This window comes from Anabrus simplex, chromosome 2 (assembly GCF_040414725.1).
Source record: "Anabrus simplex isolate iqAnaSimp1 chromosome 2, ASM4041472v1, whole genome shotgun sequence".
Lineage (NCBI taxonomy): Eukaryota > Metazoa > Arthropoda > Insecta > Orthoptera > Tettigoniidae > Anabrus > Anabrus simplex.
In genome coordinates this window covers 615,399,939-615,421,786 of record NC_090266.1, presented here as the reverse complement: position 1 = coordinate 615,421,786, position 21,848 = coordinate 615,399,939, and the positions used below count along the sequence as shown (strand labels likewise).

Here is a 21,848-nt window from a genome sequence, read left to right as displayed (position 1 = left end):
TTATATTTATCAAAAAGGAGCAAATATGCACAACATTTTAAGGATGGAAATTGAAGAACACGCTATAGGCTATATGTTGTGGTCATAAATGGGGCTGAATTCTCACAAGATTTTTTTTATAAGTCTACGGGAATTTAATGAATTCGAAAGTGATAATTTTTCATTTTTCACTACTGACTCTGTAACACAATGAATATAATTCCAATACTTACTGTATTATAGACATTAAAAATGTAAATTCTTACCTATTTTGACAACCTAATACCAAGATTAAACTAATGCGTTTCTTCTTCACCGTGTTATCACAAAGAAAGCCCTGTGTCAACTAACACATCAAGAGGCACACCATTGGAAGCGGCTGACGCATCATAACTTCAGTGTTTATTTAACTTGATTTGTAACAGTGAGAGTCAAACTCAGGCTAGTGTAGTTCAGACAGTGGTAGACGAAATGCATAGGGTAAAATATTGTTTCAGTTAACTTCCCAAAATGACTTGTGTCCAGCTAGATATGATTCCTGGCCCACTGTGCATTGTCGAGGATGTCAAACTGGACGAGAAGCAGTCTGAAGCAATACCTCAGATTGTGGAATCCAGAGTTCAAGATATTTGGGAGGAAGCGAGTGCCCTGCGCGTGATGACAACTGGTGTGGAAACCCAAACAAGTCCCACTAGCTGTGATGGTGGCTCCAGCGTCATGAAAGTGAAATCTCCATGCTATGAGAGGACCACATCCTGGAGAATTTTCCAGATCCAGTTTGATAGTCTGCAAGCACCACAGATGGGCATTGGAGGAGATAGTTGGACATCTGATTTCGGGACTACATAGCCAGGCAGTGGAGGTACTACACAGCCGCCATCCGGGTGCCACCTACGAGAAAATTGTGGGTGTGCTTGACGGACACTACAGTGGGCATCAACTGACGGCCGCCTACTGTGTCTAGCTATGGGAGAGGATGCAGCACACCAAAGAAACTCCATGAAAATTCTCCACCAAGGTCGAGGAATTAGCCCATGTGGCTCTGGACAGGCCACCCTGGGATCACATCCAGCACAAGGTGGCAGATGTCTTCTTTGGTGAGCTCCATGATGCCGAGATCCGTAAAGGAATGATGCTTGGCAGGGATCATAACCTCAAGGGGTCCCTGACTATGGCCGTGAAGATTGAGACAATGATGTCAACGGCACGGGTGTAAGGAGCTGCATTAGGAGACAGCGTGTTATTGGAGCCCAAACTAACGACCACCCAATAAGGATAGATCTGGCTAGGACCTCATTCCGGCATTAACACCAAATTTGACACTGCGAGATTGTATGATACCCAGCACAACCGAGCTTGGGACGTGCGAGTGACTTGCTTCGTGCCAGTGGACAATGAAGGTTCGCATGGTCAGAAAGCAGACAAGAGGGGAATCATCTGAACTTCGATTGTCATGCTAGCGCACATGAACTGTTATAGACAGAATCGACATCGTCCATTAGCCCCAGCAAACCCCATGGGAAGATGATGTCCATCCAGTGGAATCATATGCACCATATCGTGGCACAGCTTGGGATGAACTGCCTTGAAGAGGAGGCAGTGTTCCAGTTTGGCTGCCATGCTGATTCAAAGGTGCGAGGAGCAAATTAGTCTGGTTCTGGCCATGGGCAACATCACAGTATTATTGGCCTTGCCCACTTGCCCACGCAGGCAGCCAGTCAGGATGAAGCACGGAGTGAAAGGCTAGTCCCCCCTCTGATGCAGCTCTGTCATCTCCCTGGTAGTCTCTGGCAAATTCTAGATACCTCGAGATGATTAGTGATTGTGAATGTTTTGGACGTATCCAGCTTTCAGATTGTTCTGGAACTGCTAAGTCAAGGCAGCCAGTCAGTTAGTGCTGTGTGAGAGTATACTGCTGTGGAGTACAAAGTAATTTGAGCATACAGCGGAGTGCAGCTTTGTGTATAAACAACCATGGAGTACAGAGTTCTGTGTGTGTCCTACCATGGAGTAATGCGCGTGTACTGCCGCGGAGTACTGACACAAGTGTGTGTGACTTATGTGACAGTTGATTTGGTGGACAGTTTCAGTTGTGAAGTGAGTTTCTGTTGTGTTCAGTTCTGTTCTGTTGTGGAGTTGTCTGTCCTCAGTGAAGTTAGGTGTACTTCGTGCCATTACATCGTGTCATTGTGGATTGTATGAAGACTGTTGGAATGTTCGACCGTCATGTGAGTGCCAGTGGTGTATTTTGTGGCAGACAGTACACAACGTGCAGTATTGAATATTGTGTAGTGTATAACTCTAAACTGTGTGATTGGGTCAGTTTGTAAGTGACAGAGTGCTGTAAAACTGGTGTGACTGAGTTAGAGTTGGTAGAGCACTAAGTGTGAAATAGTGTGTAGGAAGTAGCAGGAAATAAATCTTAGTCTTAGAGTTAAAACGCTACTAGATATGTCTTTATTTACCACCCCGACATTATAATATGATAGTGCGATGCTAAAACCACTAGGAAAAAACAAAGCACTTTGGATATTATGAAGGCATGTTTTCTGTTCCTAGAGATCAACAACTGATTCGCTAAATCTGAAATATACTCATAAGTCTGTGGTAATGTCTCACAGCCAATAATTTAATTTTTTCTTTTCATTGCATAACATAAGATGAAAATTTCATTGGTGTTTTGTATGCAAAATGTTACACCATTCTGTAGGTTTTCATGTTTCTCTTATGCAGATACTGTAAATTACTTGAAAATTTGTTCTGCAGTTATGTCATTGGTTTTGTTCAGAATATAATTAATATAATTAAGTGATAATTAATATAATTGATTCGCACACATTTTCTATGTTATGATTCAGTATGTTCCTCTACCACTTTTTGGCTCATAGTTTCCTTACCTACTATTAATCTTCCCCGTCTGGCCGGATATTCTGCTGCAGTAACAGAGTAAATCCGTACAGTCAGCGACTCGATGCCGAGTGTCGGGTGGCAGTAAATAACTCTACTCCCTGAAGGGGCCAACGGCTTTGGGTGGATGAGCCCCTTTAGGTAGGTTGATGGTCCCCTTAGTGTAGGAAATGACACTGGAACCCATCACAAGTTTTTGGCCCAATGGCGAAACGAGGGGAGGAGGAATCCGTTACTCTCATGGTTTCCAACAGTCGTGGAGGCAGAAGAGGTCATGTCAGACGAACTGGCTGTTAGGCATAACTACAGTAGTACTTTGAGTCTGTGGCAGTTTGTCGCAGTCTTGGTGTTTGATCCTGCATGTCTCATTCCATATGTGCCGCAGGACATGGCTCCCAAGATCACAGTGCGTGGATCACATGCTGGCGAGCTGAGATTCACCCTAAACAAATCCATGCCAGTGGCACTTCTTCCAAATCGCATCTGATCACATCTATCGTAATAGAATAATCTTGCTTTATTCAATGCATTCTATAATGTTCAGCAATATCAGCTTACGATAGTGGCATTTCAGACTTCTAATTACCCCTTGATCCATGGGTTGCAATATGCTTGTTGTATTTTCCAGGAAGAAAAACAAGCTTAATGTTCTCCAGACCTGAGATTACAGGGAGCACTGGACTGTTGTCATCAAGAACCAGAATTCCAAGCTCCCAATTCCAACACCTCATTTCAGTTTCAGATAATTCGGAAGCCATTCATGAATGTTTATTAGGACTGTAGTGTGCCAGGAAATTTTTTTACATGCCTGAAGCATCTACGATTTTTTGGTTTGCCAATCACTAACAGTTTTCTCTTTTCAGTTCTGTCTGCATTAGCACAAACCAGAGCCTGTTATTCACTCTTTATGTAACTTGCCACCAACACATTTCCACCTTTGAATTTCAAAGTTTTGTTGGTGTCAATCTAAAGAAAATGCCACTCCCATCTGCATTAAGGATGTCGCACTCGGCACATCCTTCGCACACATTAGGTCACACTGTAGTAAGCCATTTTTGGGTTGTTTTGGCTTTCACATTATACATTTCGCCGCTCACTTTTCCGAAACTAATGTTGTGACTCTTCTTAAATCTGTCGATTCGGCCACTTCTGCACATAGTTTTTTCATCTTTTAATTTCTTGGCAAATTCCTCTGCTTTCACCATAAGGAGAGGTCCACTAATGGGTACATTGAAGCTTCTCTGCTGCTTAAAGTAATTAAGCAGTGCTTCATCCATGTCGCTCCGTTCAGGTTTTTGTAGCCTCTTAATGATTGAACCATTCTGTTCAAATCCAGCAACACCCCCTGCGGGTGGGGGACGCACATGTAGAATACACCCGCGGTATCCCCTGCCTGTCGTAAGAGGCAACTAAAAGGGGCGACCAAGGGCTGACTGAATTGGAACCATTAAACTAATTTTGAATCGTACCGGGGAACACCATAGGTTGCCTTTACTTGCGAGTAGTACCACTAAATTCGGTACGAAATCGGTTTGTGATTAGTAGCAGTAAAAGCCTGGCCTGGTGGATTCCAGTACCTGTGCGTCGTACCCATGTGTGCAACACCGCGGGTCTGGGCGTAGCCTGTGAGTTGTACCACTATATGAGCAGCACCGTGGGTCTGCGTTGCCTGTGATTAGTACCCACTATGTGAGGAACACCACGGGAATACCGGCGCCCGTGTTTAGTACACCTAGGTGTACTCGGTTTGCGTTGACTCTGAGTTGGGCCATTGTGTGAGACACACCATAGGTCTGCGTTACTTGTACGTATTGCAATACTTGTGAGTAGTACCATCTTTTGTGGAACCCCGTGAGTCTTCGCTACTTCTGATTAATACCCCAACATGACACATACCATGGTTCTATTTTACTCGCGACATGTACCATTCTGAGGGGCCTTAGACGTGGATTTTGCACCCCCTTTAGACACCAAGCAACATTGTGCTTTATAAGTGGTTCCTTGGTCGGTAATAATGTTATTTTCGATCTGTATTGAGTCCGATCCACTGGTTTTTGTTTGTTTGTTTTGTGTTTTGTTGAGTTCCTGTCCATCCATTCATTCTTCATGCCATATTTTATTTTTATTTTGGTCAGTGGATGCCTTTGCAATTTTTGTTCTTTCATTTCGTACCATTAGGGGCCGATGACCTTTGATGTTAGGCCCCTTAAAACAACAAGCATCATCATCAAATCCAGCAACAATTTTATCCTTGCTCTTTCATATCGTTTGGACTGTGGAATTAACATGGCCAAACTCGCGACACACATCAGCTTTTTAAATTCCGTTCTCAGTGTGGTGAATCACTTTAACTTTTTCTTCCAACATTAAAACTTTTCTTTTAGTAGCCTACTGCGTTAAAATGTTTGCACTTAGAGGAGACTTCCAGTCAAAACTGACCGCACGCAGGTACAGTTAATACCGCAAGAATTCGGGCGGGTTACAATGGGGTGGGGAATCTGCCCACATTTCCGAGGTATATGACAAGGGGACAGGAAAGAATTTGCCAGGTTGCCAGATTTCAACCAAATATTTCTTAAAATAATTTAGTTCCTAGAAAATCTTATTTAAAACTGAGGTTGAAAATGACGTTATATGTGAGGTAGACGCATGTACGTTTGTCTTATTAAGCAAGGCTGAGAAACACATTTCTTTTGAGGAGTATGTCCTTACCACAGAAAAGATGACGTTATAGACGAGTTGTCGCTGAAGCCAATGTCGTTATAACAAAGTTCAACTTTACTGTGTATATCAATGATCATGTTGGAACATGTTTAAGTCTGTAGATGATAACATTGCCTGATTCTCCTCTTTCCAAAGATTGGAGCAGTACATACTTTCCAGTAGCTTCAGTTCAAGCAATGTTATTGACAATATATATACTTACTATTATTTTTATTTAATTCCAGGTGAAAGCACTGTCCTTTATTTGGTGCTTGTGACTGGTTGCATCTCCATAGGAAAAATTGGTGAATCTGAAGTCTTCCGTATTACACAAACCAATTTTGTTTCCCTTCGCAACCAACCGCAAGATGAAGAGCGCATTTCAGAAGTACGGAAACTTCTCAATTCGGGAACATTTTATTTTTCTTGGTCCTCATCGGGCGAAGGTTTTGACATCACCCTGTGTGCACAACGTAGGAAGAAGACAACGATGACTGACAACAGATTTTTCTGGTGAGTGATGTTACTGTCTTACTTGCCTTTGAACTAATATTACTGTTCAGTTGTTTTCTTTAATCCTAGATCACTAAAGCTTCATAAAAATTATGACCGTAATTGACAAAATCGCCTGGTACTCTCCATTCTAAAGAGTGAAGCAGCACATACTTCTCAGTAGCTTCAGTTTAATGAGTGCTGTTGTCCATTATGTTCGTCATTTACTTGGCTCGTGTTGTTTGCTGACTTTGAATACTTCATCATCAATACTGCAAAGGTTTAGTGATTGTATTATTATTCTTCTTTTTTCAGTTGTTATATTTGTAATTTGCTTAATGAAATCAATGAAGAAATTAGTGAGGAAGATGATGTCTTTGAAGTGGATGATGTGAAGTGTACAGATGACAGTGACATGGACCCAGACTATGAACCTGAGAGAATCCCTCCTTAGAAACAGTAACGAGAATATTTACATCATCCTCATTCCATCCTTCAAGCGAATGGAAGATGACAAACATTTTTCAGTCACTGCTCAAGGGCTGTTTGTGGGGAACATTGGGCCAAGACTTGCCTAGACTGTGGCAATAGAAACTAAAGAATATTGGGTTGAGTCTTGCCAAGATTATGACGCTACAAACTAATGAAATTACACTTATGTCTTATTTGTTTCTCAAACACCATTGTTGAAATAGTTATAAACAGTACATAATTGATATAAATTCATAATATGTCAATAATGTCCCATTGAATGTAAATATGAGTGTGGTAAAGTTTAGTTTTAGTAATTATGTCACTTTCCCACATTCATTGTTCTAGGGTTTATACATACTGAGGTGTGGGTTTCTTGAGATTTTATTATTTGATTGCAAAAAGGAATAGGTAGCAGGTAGAATAGGTAGCAAGTAGGGACCCTCTTCGGAGGCAGCCCTGTCCAGAGAGTGGCGCCCCTCCCTATGAGAGTCCCAGAGCACACTGACCGGGTATGTAGCATTTGGTAAGGGTCGCAGCTCAGGGTTATGAGCGAAGACCTCAACGGAATCTACAGCAGAGAAGATGGACTTTGGTACGGTGGAGATTGGGGAAAAGGCTTCCTAGTACTCGGGGAAAAGTATGAGTACACTATTCATCAGCGTTTGTTTCCCATGTTAGGGGTGGCTGCAAGGATATCTGTTCCCTGTGTAAGGGGTGGCCTGAATAATTGCTGGCAGTAGCACTAAAATGCCTTCGGGGGTGGTGACCTCATCGTAACAATAGCCTAAAATAAGTGGTGGTAATTATCAGTCTCTAAAAGCGACACGCAGTTCTTGTGCTGGGGGAGCTGTGATAAGTGGGCAACCAAATTTAATATTAGGAAGTGGGAATAATAAAAATCATGACCCTGACAGGGTAATCAGAAGTTGATTGGTTTTATGGAGAGGGTGAATATTTCAATGATGGAACTGAGTGCGGTCAGGTGGAAGGGAAAGGGAGTGAAGAGGATGTGTAGAGGGTACACCCTGTAGTAGAATTGATTCTTAACAAAATCCTGAATGAAAATTTGGGTATGATAGACTGCGTCACTGATAGAATAATTAGAGTACGAGTGAGGACTTCAGGAGGAGTGAAAAATTTCATCCAAGTTTATGCACCCCAGACTGGTAACAGTGAGGAAAATATGGAGGAATTCTTGGGGACACTCAGGGAAGTAATCACCGATATGGGAGTGATAGTAATGGGAGACCTCAATGTGCAGGTTGGAAATGACAGAATTGGTAAAGAAGTGATTGGTCCATTTGAATATGGAGAAAGAAACTGTGAGGGAGATATGTTGATTGATTTTTGTGAGAGAAATGGGATGATTGTGGGCAACACTTGGTTTAGAAAAAGAATAGTAGAAAGATCACTAGATAAGGCTAGGATGAAGGAAGGACAAAAACAGTTATTTTTTTGGTTGAGAAAGTAAATTGTAAACAGTTAATGGATGTAACAGCAATACCAGGTGAAGCATTTGATGGAGACCACAGAGTAGTGGTGGCAAATAAGAAAATTGTGAGAGTAAAAGAAATAAGAGAGAGGAAAATAAAAGTATTGAAATTAAAAGTAAAAGAACTGGGGGGGGGGGGGGGGGATTTCAGGAGGAATTAAAACAGCACATCCCTATATCAGAAATAAAGTGTAGCAGACAAGTGGACCAAATATAAAAACGCGTTTGTAAGCTGTGCAGAGAGGATTTGTGGCAAAACTTCTGCGAGAGTGAAGGAAATGGAGACACCTTGGTGAAATGAAAAGGCAATTAAGTTTTTAAACAAAAGAAGAAAGCATCGCAAGAATGGAATAGAGATACGAAAGAAGGAAGCAAGATTAACTGTCAGGAAATTAAAAGTAAGTGTAAACAAGTGGTAAATAAGGAAAGGAAAAACGTGAACCATGGGCAACGGCTGAGTGGCCTAGTAAGTCGTTCTGAGAGTCGGGATACCAGTTGCTATGGAATCGGAGTGGGCATCTCGGACATATTCTGAGTCATGGTCCTCCTTGTGCTCAGGGGGCTAGGACTATACAATCCACCGGTGGTCCATAACCCGTTAGAGGAGAGATCCTCACTTGGAGTATGTGTAAGTAGGGTAGCATCCTGCTTCATGAATTTACCGAGCTCAGAACATTTTAAGCAAGCCTCGGAGCTGTGGGTGTAACGGAGTCCCAATCTCATTTGACAGGTGATTGACTCCTTGGAAACAACTTGGCGAATGAAATGGAATTCGATGAGAAGCTAGCAATATTAATGGGGCTTATGGAAGAAAGACGGTAGAACTGGCTGAGTGAGCAAAGAGGATGCATCTGGATGTGCTAGGAGTAAGTGATATTCGGATAAGGGGAGATAATGAGGAAGAGGTAGAAGATTATAAAGTGTACTTGACGGGCGTTAGAAAGGGAAGGGCAGAGTATGGGGAGGGCTGTTTATCAGGAATACCATTGCACGCAACATAGTTTTTGTTAGGGACGTGAATTAGCGAATGTGGGTAGATTTGGTAGTTGGAGGAATTAGGACAAGAAGTGTCTCAGTGTATTCACCATGTGAGAGTGCAGATGAGGATGAAGTTGACAAGTTTTATGAAGCATTGAGTGACATCGTGGTCAGGGTCAACAGCAAGGATAGAATAGTGCTAATGGGCGATTTCAATGCGAGAGTTGGAAATAGACCTGAAGGATACGAAAGGGTGATTGGTAAATGTGGGGAAGATATGGAAGCTAATGGAAATGGGAAGCGTTTGCTGGACTTCTGTGCTAGTATGCGTTTAGCAGTTACACATACATTCTTCAAGCATAAGGCTATTCACCGCTACACATGGGAGGCTAGGGGTACCAGATGCATAATACACTACATCTTAACCGACTTCGAATTCAGGAAATCTGTTAGGAATGTACAAGTTTTCCGTGGATTTTTCGATGATACAGACCACTACCGGAGCTGTAGTGAACTAAGTATCTCTAGGCCTAGGGTAGAGAAAGTGTAATTTGTCTGCAAACGAATAAGGGTAGAAAATCTCCAGGACGAGGAATTAGACAGAAGTACTTTTTTTTTTTTTTGCTAGTGATTTTACTTCACACTGACACAGATAGGTCTTATGGCGACAATGGGATAGGAAAGGCCTAGGAATTGGAAGGAAGCAGCCGTGGCCTTAATTAAGGCACGGCCACAGCATTTGCCTGGTGTGAAAATGGGAAACCACGGAAAACCATCGTCAGGGCTGCCGATGGTGGGATTAGAACCCACTATCTCCCGGATGCAAGCTCACAGCCGCGCGCCTCTAACCGCACGGCCAACTCGCTCGGTAGACAGAAGTACATGGATATGATTAGTGAGAAGTTTCGAACAGTAGACAGTAAGCAAGTTCAGGATATAGAAGGAGAATGGGTGGCATACAGGGATGCTGTAGTAGAAACAGCAAGGGAATGGCTAGGAACAACTGTGTGTAAAGATGGGAAAAGGCGAACATCTTGGTCTAATGATGAAGTGAGAGCAGCTTGTAAACGTAAAAAGAAGGCTAATCAGAAATGGCTCCAAACAAGGGCCGAGGCAGACAGGGATTTGTACGTAGATGAAAGAAACAGAGCGAAACAAATACACTGACTTAGCACACTCGATGGGATAGTCGCCTAATAGCGTGTAGGGACTGGTTTGGCCCTGCAAACTGCAGCGAGACGCCGTGGAAGTGAGTCGACAAGTCCATGGTAGTCCTCTGGACGCAGCCGATACCAAATCGTTTGCAGAGCGGCCGCCAATGCTGGTCTGTTTGTGGGTGCAGGATCCATGGCACGGAGCCCGAGTTCCAGGACATCCCAGATATACTCGATAGGGTTCATATTGGGGCTCCTGGGTGGCCATGGCAGTCGTTGGACCTCCGCTGCATGTTCCTGGAACCATTCCCGGACGACGTGGGAGCAATGTGGCGGCGTGTTATCATCTTGAAACACCGCAGAACCGTCTGGGCGCTGGAAGGCCAAAAATGGGTGGAGATGGTCTCCAAGCAGCTCAACATACCGGGTACCATTCAAAGTCTCTTCCAGAACAACTAGGGGGCCCATTCCATACCAGGAAAATGCACCCCAGACCATACCAGAGACACCAGCGCCCTGGACCACACCTTGGAGGCAGGCGGGATCCATCGCATCATGTGTTCTGCGCCATACACGGTACCTCCCATCAGCATGGTGCAGTTGAAATCGTGATTCGTCCAACCATAACACGTTACGCCATTGTTCCAGTGTCCATCCCTGGTGACTGGTGACAAACGCGTGTCGTGCCCGATAACGTTGGGTTAACAGTGGCACCCGTGTGCGGCGCCTGTTCCCATACCCCATAGAACCCATGTTCCTACAGATTGTCTGTCGACTGAGAGACTTGTCTAGCACGACCTGTGTTGAATTTGATTGATTTGTTGCACGGTTGCCCATCTGTCACTATTGACAATCCATCTCAGATGTCGCCGGTCACGGTCATCGAGGGTGGCTGGACGGCCGGTCGTTCGTCTGTTGTGGACGGTGACCGCCACATTCAACCGTTCACGATACACACTGGACATGGTTGATCGTGTGAAGCCGAATTCCTGCACCACTTCCGAAATTGCATCCGTCGGGCACCGACCACCATACCCTGTTACAGGTCATTATCCTCATGTTTGTTCCATATTGAACGATGTTGATCACAGCAAATATAATAAGAAGTATTTCTTATCCACCTAGTCAATACAAATCACCTTTATTGGTGTTTACATTTTTATACAATTAATTCTTCTAAGGGACATGTTTCACTCTTATAAAGACCATCTTCAGCCATTAATTTTAATCTTCAAATGATGTTCGTGAACAGTTGTAAACATATTAAAAAAGACAATAGTCAAAATTAAAATTACACTAGTCTAAAAATCTAATTACATCACATCTAAAAAACAACTTTAAAACACTTCAAAAACGTGATAATATGAACATTTAAAATTATCACAATGTCCATTCAAAACCTTGTGTCTGAAACTATTATTGAATCTTCATCTTAAAAACAGTAGTATATGTTTTTCTATAAAAACAGCACCAAGATGAACATCATTCTTACGGAAAAATGTAAATTAAAATGCAACTTATGTGACGTAGTATTTCCAGAATGTAAGTTAAAATAGTGTCCATAAGCTAAATTATGAAAATACAATGATCCATATTGCTTTAAACATAACAGGCAGGACATAGAACAAATGCAGGAGTCAAATGTGGGCTCATGTTGAAAATAATGTTTAACTTGTTTATGCATTCGTTCTATGTCCTGCCTGTTATGTTTAATGCAATATGGATCATTGTATTTTCACAATTTAGCTTGTGGACACTCTATTTTAACTTAAGTTCTGGAAATACTACGTCACGTAAGTTGCATTTTAATTTTCGTCTTTCTGTAAGAATGATGTTCACCTTGGTGCCGTTTTTATAGAAAAACTTATACTACTGTTTTTATGTTAACTAGAGACAAGTTAGCAACTCCAAATCAGTAGGACATACCTGTCATCTCAATAACAAATTCCACTATCTGTATAAAATTGGTCGGAGGTCAAGTACGACGTTCTATACCTCACAAATTTGCGTAACATGACGCATGCTTACAACCTACATTTGTAAAGTTACTCTTCTTCACTGCGTTTACTATTTTAAACAGATACTTTTAACACAGAATACACAATGCACATTGAAAGTGTGCTTAGTAAAGCAAATGTTGGTTTTAATTTCCTTTATTACTAGTGGGGCTGTGTGGACAGTCCATATAAGGTATGTTGCCTTAAAGAAACTGATTAGACAAAGTAAAGAGAATTAAAAATATTCACTCTGCTTAAGCAAACATTTTTGACCAAGTTTCACAGAGCCAATTGTCCAGCTCCATGATTAACTGGTTAGCATGCCGGCCTTTTATTCAAGGGGACTTGGGCTCAATTCCTGACTGGGTCGGTAATTGTAACCTTCATTGGTTATTTCTTCTGGCTAAGGGAGTGGGTGTTTGTGCTGCCTTCAACATTAGATTTCATCCTAGATAGGGCTCCATCCTCATACAGGTGCAGGTTGCCCATGGGTGTCAGCTTGAAAGGCCACATGCCATTATTATTATTATTATTATTATTATTATTATTATTATTATTATTATTATTATTATTATTATTATTATTATTTCTGGCTCCATGTCTAAATGGTTAGCATGCTAGCCTTTAATCACAGGGGTCCCGGGTTCGATTCCTGGCGGGGTCAGGAATTTTAACCATCATTGGTTAATTTCACTGGTACGCGGGCTGGGTGTATGTGATGCCTTCATCACCATTCCATCCTCATCATGACGTGCAAGTTGCCTACGGAAGTCAAATAAAAAGAAGACCTGCACCAGGCAAGCCGAACATATCCTCGGACACTCCCGGCAATAAAAGACATACACCATTTAATTATTATTATTATTATTAATAATATTATTTTTATCATCAGTGGTTTTTTTTTTTTCCTGGGAGAAGAGGTACCATTACTCACAATGTAAGTGCTATTACAGCAACTTCCACATTTCGAACATGAACTCCGATATACTCTCGTTACCACTTCCACTCCTTTCTCTCGCGCAGAAGTCTTTCTTTTGTGTGATCCTCTTCACGTGTAGTTTTGTGTTTTACCTGATCTCAAGTAGATTTGACAATTTCTACTTCTTTAGCCTTCCTTATTTTGCTCATTGGCATACACTAACCAGTTATTTTTAGTCTTTTTTAACAACGATTGAACTGATTTAACTTACAGTAGAATTTTTCAAAATGTACGTGAACACCTGAATGTTGCAGAGCGGATACAGAACTGATAGTTTTACATTTGCGAGAATTGTACGTCCAACCCTTTTCCTGTTTCTCTACAGGGTCGGGTATGAACTGAGGAGAATTTTCGTAGCGAGTTTTATGACCGTATGATCTACCTCATGTCAACCTAATCAGAGGAGTTAATGACATGAAATTTTGTAATGAAATGAATGACGTGATATTTGATAGTAGGAAGGAAGAAAGTGAAAAACGGTGCTGGCATATAGCCTACTCCTGTCGAATAGCACCAGGGGTCTGCTGAAGACTTAACGTTTCCGTCCAGCAGATGAATCATCAACAGTCATATGCCGTCATTACACATGAACTCTGTGGAGAGGTTTGGAATTGAACCCAGGCTTTTGGCATGCAATTTAGTGATTAGAAATTGTATGCCTCCACATCTCGTACCCTGCCGGCCAACATTCTTTTGGCGACATTTTTTCGACCAACGGGACTCGAACTGGCTAATCATGGTGTCAGATCATATAGACTTGATGCCTTGATGTTCATGGCCACCAGGCAGGCTTCTTACCAACTTGCGAAAATGAAAACCGAAAATTCAGGTCGTGAACACTTGGAATATTTATAATAAGTTTATCTGTCAATAAATTGCAGTTCTGTTTTAAAAAACCTGGAGAAAAAAAGGTGTCGGTACTGCGTACCATTGCATACCGGCAGAAAGTCACTCTTGTTATTATTGTTGTTATTATTGTTGTTATTGTTATTATTGTTGTTATTGTTATTATTATTATTATTATTATTATTATTATTATTATTATTATTATTATTATTATTATTATTATTATTATTATTATTGACAGTTCTACCTTATCCATCCCTCTCTCCTGTGAAATAAGTCAGATCGGTTACATTAATGGGTTGTATTTGTGACATTAGTTATAATTTTGAGATTAAATGTGATTTTTGTTTTATTTTTTCAGGAACCGGATGCTTCACTTGCATCTTATGAGATTTGGTGTCAGTTGTTCAAATTGGCTTCTTAAAGCCATGTGTGGCAGTATAGAGATCAGAACAGTCTATGTTGGACATCGCCAGGCTCGTGCAGTTATCATCTCCAGGTTGAGTTGCGAGCGAGCAGGCACCAGGTAAACACTTCTATAAGCTATAAAACCTTCCAACACCAGACGTTGCATGTGTTATGAATTACCGTATTTACTCGCGTATTAGACCCCTTTTTCTTCCACTTTTACAGCCAAAAAAAAAGGTAGAAGGTGGGGTGTCAAATATGTGATAAACTCAAATTTTGTGCTGGGAACACATGGCTTCTAGGCTATAAGGCACGCGGCTGTGAGCTTGTATCCAGTAGGTAGTGGGTTCGAATCCCACTGTCGGCAACCCTGAAAATGGTTTTCCATGGTTTCCCATTTTCACACCAGGCAAATGCTGGGGCTGTACCTTAATTAAGGCCATGGCCGCAACTTTCCAACTCCTAGGCCCTTCCTATCCCATAGTCGCCATAAGACCTATCTGTGTCGGCGTGACGTAAAGCAACTAGGAAAAAGAAGAATATCCCATTTTTTTTATATGGATGATCTGAAAGTGTATGCCCACAACGAAACACAAATTAACACCCTGCTGAATATAATATTCTTACTCATCTGATGTGGAAATGACGTTGGGAGTAAAGAAGTGTAAGCTGCTAACAATTGAACGGTCGGTACGCAAACTCCCAACCACATGTTCTTCATACCGGATCTTTAATTGAGGGAATGGCACAGAGACCTACAAGTACCTTGGATTTGCTCAGAATACAACTCTGGAGCACAAGAAAATCAAACAGGAACTCATTGACAAATATACATAGAGATTGCATCAGGTTTTGCGTAGCTACCTAAGTGCCAAGAAAAAATAAAAGCAGTAAACACATATGCTATTCCAACACTTGTTTATTCGTTCGAAATTCTGAAATGGTCTGTTACAGAAATAGACAGCATACATAGGAAAATGAGAACTTTGCTCACCACCTATAGATTACATCATCCAAATTCATGGATGGAAAAGGTCACTCTTCCAGGAAAAATGGGACGCCAAGGAATACTGGATCTTCAAGTTGTGCTTCTGAATCAGAGAAAGAACCTAAGAAGATAACTTCCATAAAAAGCAAGAAAACAGCTTTCTCCATAAAGCTGTAGTACTTGCTGACAACTACACTGTACTGTATCCATATAATGCCCCTGACCCTCATACAAATCACCAGCATACAAGTCTCCAGGGGACCTGGGGAGAGAAGACCCTCCACAGAAAATACTACAGCAATCTAAACCAACAGAGCATAGACAAGAATGCGTCATGCATGTGGTTACAAAGTGGGCGCTTATTTGGGGAGACAGAGGAATTTGCAGTTACTATACAAGACCAAGTAATAGCTACAAACAATTACAAAAAGTACTTCAGCAAAGACACCAGCGTACTCTCCGACAAATGCAGACGATGCTCCGTTCATCTCAAGACCATAGACTATATCACTGCTGGCTGCCCAGTACTTGCCTTCGTAGAATACACTAGACTGCACAATCATGTCTCGGGAATTGTACACCAGGCACTTGCTAAGGAAAACCAATTAACTCAGGAGCATATCCCTTATTCCCTTATTACAATTACCATCCAACATCACTCCTGGAGAACGAGTCGATTAAGCTTTATTGGGACAATGCTGTAGTGACGGACAAAAAAATCAACCATAACAGACCAGACATCATACTGGTAAAGAGGAAAACTGGGACAACTTTCATTATTAACATCGCAATCGCCAATGACACCAACATTGACACGAAGTACCATGAAAAACTCTGCAAGTACAAAGAACTTGCAGAAGAGATCAAGAGGATCTGGAAGATGAAACTGGTACAGATAGTCCCTGTGATTCTGTCAGTCAACGGCCTCATTCCACACACACACTTCACAAGAGTCTGCAAGAACTGTGTTTTCCACCGAACATCTACAAAATTATGAAAAATTCTATCCGCCTCTCAACATGCAACATTGTGCGATCGTTCCTCTCGCAAGAATGAAGATCCCGTGATTTAGAGTTTTCTATATACCTGTACATCTATGTATTATAACGTGTAAATACTTTAATTATTGTAAGGCACTTGGTGCATCCCGTGCCCCGTTACTACCCATATTTCCTGTGGAGAAGTGCATGAATAAAATAATAATAATAGTAATATAATAATTGTTATGGGAATATCGTGGATTGCAGAGATGTAAGAAGGTGCTGGGGTGAATGGGTGGACAGAGAAGAGATCAAAGTATAATTTAAAACACTAAAATTTGAAATTTCTTTCTTTTTTTCTTTTGACTTTAAACGTAGAAAAAAACAACAACAAATCAGGAGCTCATTGGCTTAAATAACAGGAATGATCAAAATTCAGGTACACAATAATTTGCAGAATGAGCTTGAAGCTCCAAAGTTACACTATTCCAAAGAGCACCTTTGCTCCACTTAATTTACATGCTAGAAGACTGGGCTCCAAAATTTACAACCTTCCAGCCTCTCAAAAGCACAAGTTTCTAATGCAAATTTTACATTAGATCATTACAAAAACAGTTTTTACTGCTTATGCGCTCGACAGTCTGATTCACACTTGACTATGAATAGTTAGAAATTAAACAGGGGTAATAAGTGCCCATACTAAATGGCCCTAGTGTTCCAAAGAAAAGGTTTAAGATATCGACCATAAACAAAATGCTAGGAGGCGAACCCTTGCACTCCGTTTGAAATATACTCTGAAATACTAAAGATCCTATCTAGGCTTATGGCCCGAAGTTACAGAGGCTAAGCCTCTACTACAGAGGGTGACTAGATCGTGAAAATATTAAGTTCCAAAGGCAGAGATAAGATTTAAGGTTTTACAGAATCATTGTCACCCAATACCAAGTTGAATGAGAATTAAAAGAGTGTTATTTCAATCAATACTGATCTGCATTTAGGGCAGTTGCCCAGGTGGCAGATTCCCTATCTGTTGCTTTCCTAGCCTTTTCCGAAATGATTTCAAAGAAATTGGAAATTTATTGAACATCTCCCTTGGTAAGTTATTCCAATCCCTAACTCCCCTTCCTATAAATGAATATTTGCCCCAGTTTGTCCTCTTGAATTCCAACTTTATCTTCATATTGTGATCTTTGCTACTTTTATAGACGCCATTCAAACTTATTCGTCTACTAATGTCATTCCACGCCATCTCTCCGCTGACAGCTCGGAACATACCACTTAGTCGAGCAGCACTTCTTCTTTCTCTCAATTCTTCCCAACCCAAACATTGCAACATTTTTGTAACGCTACTCTTTTGTTGGAAATCACCCAGAACAAATCGAGCTGCTTTTCTTTGGATTTTTTCCAGTTCTTGAATCAGGTAATCCTGGTGAGGGTCCCATACACTGGAACCATACTAAAGTTGGGGTCTTACCAGAGACTTATATGCACTCTCCTTTACATCCTTACTACAACCCCTAAACACCCTCATAACCATGTGCAGAGATCGGTACCCTTTATTTACAATCCCATTTATGTGATTACCCCAGTGAAGATCTTTCCTTATTTTAACACCTAGATACTTACAATGATCCCCAAAAGGAACTTTCACCCCATCAACGCAGTAATTAAAACTGAGAGGACTTTTCCTATTTGTGAAACTCACAACCTGACTTTTAGCCCCGTTTATCAACATACCATCTCACAATATTTTCGAGGTCACGTTGCAGTTGCTCACAATCTTGTAACTTATTTATCACTCTATAGAGAATAACATCATCCGCAAAAAGCCTTACCTCCGATTCCACTCCTTTACTCATATCATTTATATATATAAGAAAACATAAATGTCCGATAACACTGCCCTGAGGAACTCCCCTCTCGATTATTACAGGGTCAGACAAAGCTTCACGTACTCTAAGGCGGGCCGCACACCGGACGCGTCAAGTCACGTCAGCGACACAGAGACATGACGCATCAGAAAGGAGCACAGTGATAAGCAATGGAAAAACACAAATCGCCGCACACCGGTCTGCGTCTTGATGATATCATCAGCATCCTGCTGCAGACACGAGCGATAAGACACTGCATGTTCCATTTCTATGCGTCATGTCTTAAGCAAACACCTTCTCGTATAGTTCTGTTCCTGCTTTTTCTGAGCAGTGCCAGTGAACACAAGTGCCAGCATGAATGAAGAACAAATCAACATTAAATTAGTGCAATCCGTGGAGAAATATCGAATAATATATGATTATTCGCTACCAGGACATTCGAATAAGAACGAGGTGGATAAAGCGTGGCATGCAGTGTCCAAAGAATTAAATTTAAATGGTAAGTAACTTACATTCAGTAACATATTTATTAATTAGGTCCATGTACAGTAATTACATGTTTAATTATGTAAGAATAAACATTTCTTGCGCAACCAGAATTACTGATAATGTATAGTGCAGCTATATTTATATTTATTCTATAGCGTACTTATTCTGCCAAGAAAGGGCTACGTTTGGTTTCATAAAGTAAGAACACAAGTGATTTCTTAATTCAACAACCTCAACTGTTGCCCTTCTGTTGCAGGGTTGCAATCTCTGCAACACACGCATCGTATTGTCAGTATTTTCATCTGTTACACTCGGTTCACTAAAAACGCCGTCTTTTAGTCTAATGAAGTTATGCAGAACACAAATTGCTCGTATTATGTTGTCTATTTTATCAGGTTTGCAGGCTATAGCTGTACCGAGAACTCTAATTTTAGAAGCAAGCATTCCAAAACCACATTCTACACTCTTTCTAGCTCTGCTAAGCCTATAATTAAAAATCCGCCTTTCATTTGTAAGTTCTCTTCGCGGATAGGGTCTCATGATATGCTTCTGTAATGGGAAAGCTTCATCACCAACGAAAAAATAAGGAAATGGTGAACAGTGATCATCATCTTTCGGTAGCCTCTTGGGATCAGGTATATTCAGTGTGCCCTGCTGAAGGTTTCTTCCTAAAGCTGAGTTTCGCAACACGCCACCATCACTGTTTCTGCCATAGTCACCAGCTTCTATAACAATGAAAAGTCCATCTGCATCAACCAAAGCTAATAGAACAATAGAAAAATAGCCCTTGTAGTTATAGAAGGATGAGCCACTGTTTCTCGGACACTGGATACGAACGTGTTTCCCGTCTATGGCACCAATGCAGTTAGGCATATTCCAGAGTTCCAAATATCTTTCGGAAATATTCTCCCATAACTCCTTTGAGGGTGCAGGCATAAACTCAGGTTGAAGTGTTGTCCATACTGCCGAACACACTTCATCCACAATTTTGCCGATTGTTGTTTCTCCTCTTTTAAACTGAAAGCTCAAGCATCTGAAGCTGTTGCCAGTAGCTAAGTACCTGGAAATAAAGGACCATGAATACTATTACTGCTAAATTAAATTTTAAAAAGCTTGTAAAAAATTATTTTAGCCAAATTAAACTATTGACAATTGCACTCATATACACACATTCTATAAATTTAATATCATTGAACTGCACTGTTTTTGTTATAAAATGTTTGTTGTGAATTTATTTTTTATGTGTTAATAAGCATTCATTGGTATAGCTGTTGTATGTATAGTCCTACTATAGGGCTCTGCCCTCAAGGACATCCTTTATATGAAATAAAATAAATAAATAAATAAATAAATAATAATAATAATAATAATAATAATAATAATAATAATAATAATAATAATAATAATAATAATAATAAGTGTATTTTCTCATTGCAGTGGCCACCTGTAAAGACAAATGGAGAAACTGTAGGAACTGTTGGTCCAGATACTTAAGGCAAGCTCCTACCAGTGGTTCAGCAGCAGTAACCAAAAAGCCCTACTATCTTGCAGACTACTTGGCGTTTTTGACACCATTTACGAAATCAAGAAGACAAGTGGGAAACGTAGAAAATCCGTATGAAGAGGAGCAATCTGCTACAGAGGAACAACCATCATCAGTGGCCATGACAAAAGAAAACGACGAGGAGAATAGTGCTCAAGAAATTATGCAGCCGCTACCTCGAACACGTAGAAGAGATACAAAAAGAAGCGCCATTAAAATGGATATTGACGAAGTTTTCTCTTCATATATTCAGATGAAAACAAAGCGTACGGCTGAAGCGGAGTGTAATAACCCTGATGAGTTATTTTTCAAAAGCCTGCTACCAGATGTGGCTAAATTATCACCTGCAGCTAAAAGCTCATTTAAGTTGTTTGTGCAGCTAAAATTAAATGACATGTTGTACGGATCAGCCAGGAATGTTCAGTGTAGTGATACTCATTCCCATCCATCAACTTCCGTATTGCATTACGGTGGTCAGACGGGCTCCTCATATACTATCTCACCATTCTCGTATGCAGAGAATTTACCAGAAGAAAACGAGGAAGAACGTGATCACTCATACTGATAAGACGTAGTTACAAAGACAGCACTGTATGGTATGAAGTTATAAGTGAAAAAACCAAAACATTGCACACATATTATTTAGATACTTTGTCAATATGAACAATTTCGCAGCTGTGTTCATCATCTAATAAATAATTTAATTATTTTAACAACAAATTATTATTCTAAGCTTTGAACTTACCTTAGTGTTATAAGTAGCTTTTCATCAGGACTTATAGCCTTCCTGTAGTTTGTGTCTTGTTTTCTTAATAATGGAGAAATTTTCTGAAGAAGTTCTGTGTAGCTTTCGGGGTACATTCGGTAGTATGACTGGAATTTTACCGGATCTTTTAGTAAATCATGCGCTAAGGTATAAGCACCATGTTGAGCACACGACATATTAAAATCATGAATCCATTTTCTTTTCCTCTTGTTACGCAATTTCAACCACATGTACAGCAAAACATCATCTTCACTCGAGGAGGTCATGTTAACAGCTGATAATGCGTAGCGTATTGATGCAGACACATGCTTCTCCGGTGTGCGGCTACAAGTCTGCATCACGAGTGCGACAAACAAGCGAGTCGTTTTTCATGTTGCGTTGCAGATGTTGACGCGTCCGGTGTGCGGCCTCACTAACTCTCTGAGATCTATTTTCTAAAAATATAGCAACCCATTCAGTCACTCTTTTGTCTAGTCCAATTGCACTCATTTTTGCCAGTAGTCTCCCATGATCCACCCTATCAAATGCTTTAGACATGTCAATCGCGATACAGTCCATTTGACCTCCAGAATCCAAGATATCTGCTATATCTTGCTGGAATCCTACAAGTTGAGCTTCAGTGGAATAACCTTTCCTAAAACCGAATTGCCTTCTATCGAACCAGTTATTAATTTCACAAACATGTCTAATATAATCAGAAAGAATGCCTTCCCAAAGCTTGCATACAATGCATGTCAAACTTACTGGCCTGTAATTTTCAGCTTTATGTCTATCACCCTTTCCTTTATACACAGGAGCTACT

General features: G+C 40.7%; 2 protein-coding genes across 2 annotated transcripts in view; one reads left to right on the top strand and one right to left on the bottom strand.

Moving 5' to 3' along the window:
• The window catches only part of Synj (synaptojanin), a 427,286-nt gene that overhangs the window by 73,400 nt on the left and 332,038 nt on the right, over positions 1-21,848 (top strand). The window contains exons 3-4 of the mRNA XM_068226016.1: positions 5,835-6,102; positions 14,363-14,527. Coding sequence (XP_068082117.1) covers positions 5,835-6,102; positions 14,363-14,527 — 433 coding nt within the window. The remainder of the gene's footprint in view (positions 1-5,834; positions 6,103-14,362; positions 14,528-21,848) is intronic.
• On the bottom strand, positions 18,882-21,384 carry LOC137498598 (putative nuclease HARBI1). The gene is made up of 2 exons (XM_068226458.1): positions 21,026-21,384; positions 18,882-19,797 (listed from the first exon to the last, which is right to left on the bottom strand). Exons 1-2 carry the CDS (start codon positions 21,382-21,384, stop codon positions 18,882-18,884), a joined length of 1,275 nt encoding a protein of 424 aa, XP_068082559.1.

Excerpts from the sequence above, each read along its gene's own strand:
- LOC137498598 (XM_068226458.1), bottom strand. The coding sequence starts at position 21,384 with ATGCAGACTTGTAGCCGCACACCGGAGAAGCATGTGTCTGCATCAATA. Across the intron at positions 19,798-21,025 it reads AAGCTACTTATAACACTAAG|GTACTTAGCTACTGGCAACA; the intron begins GTAAGTTCAAAG and ends CTTTATTTCCAG.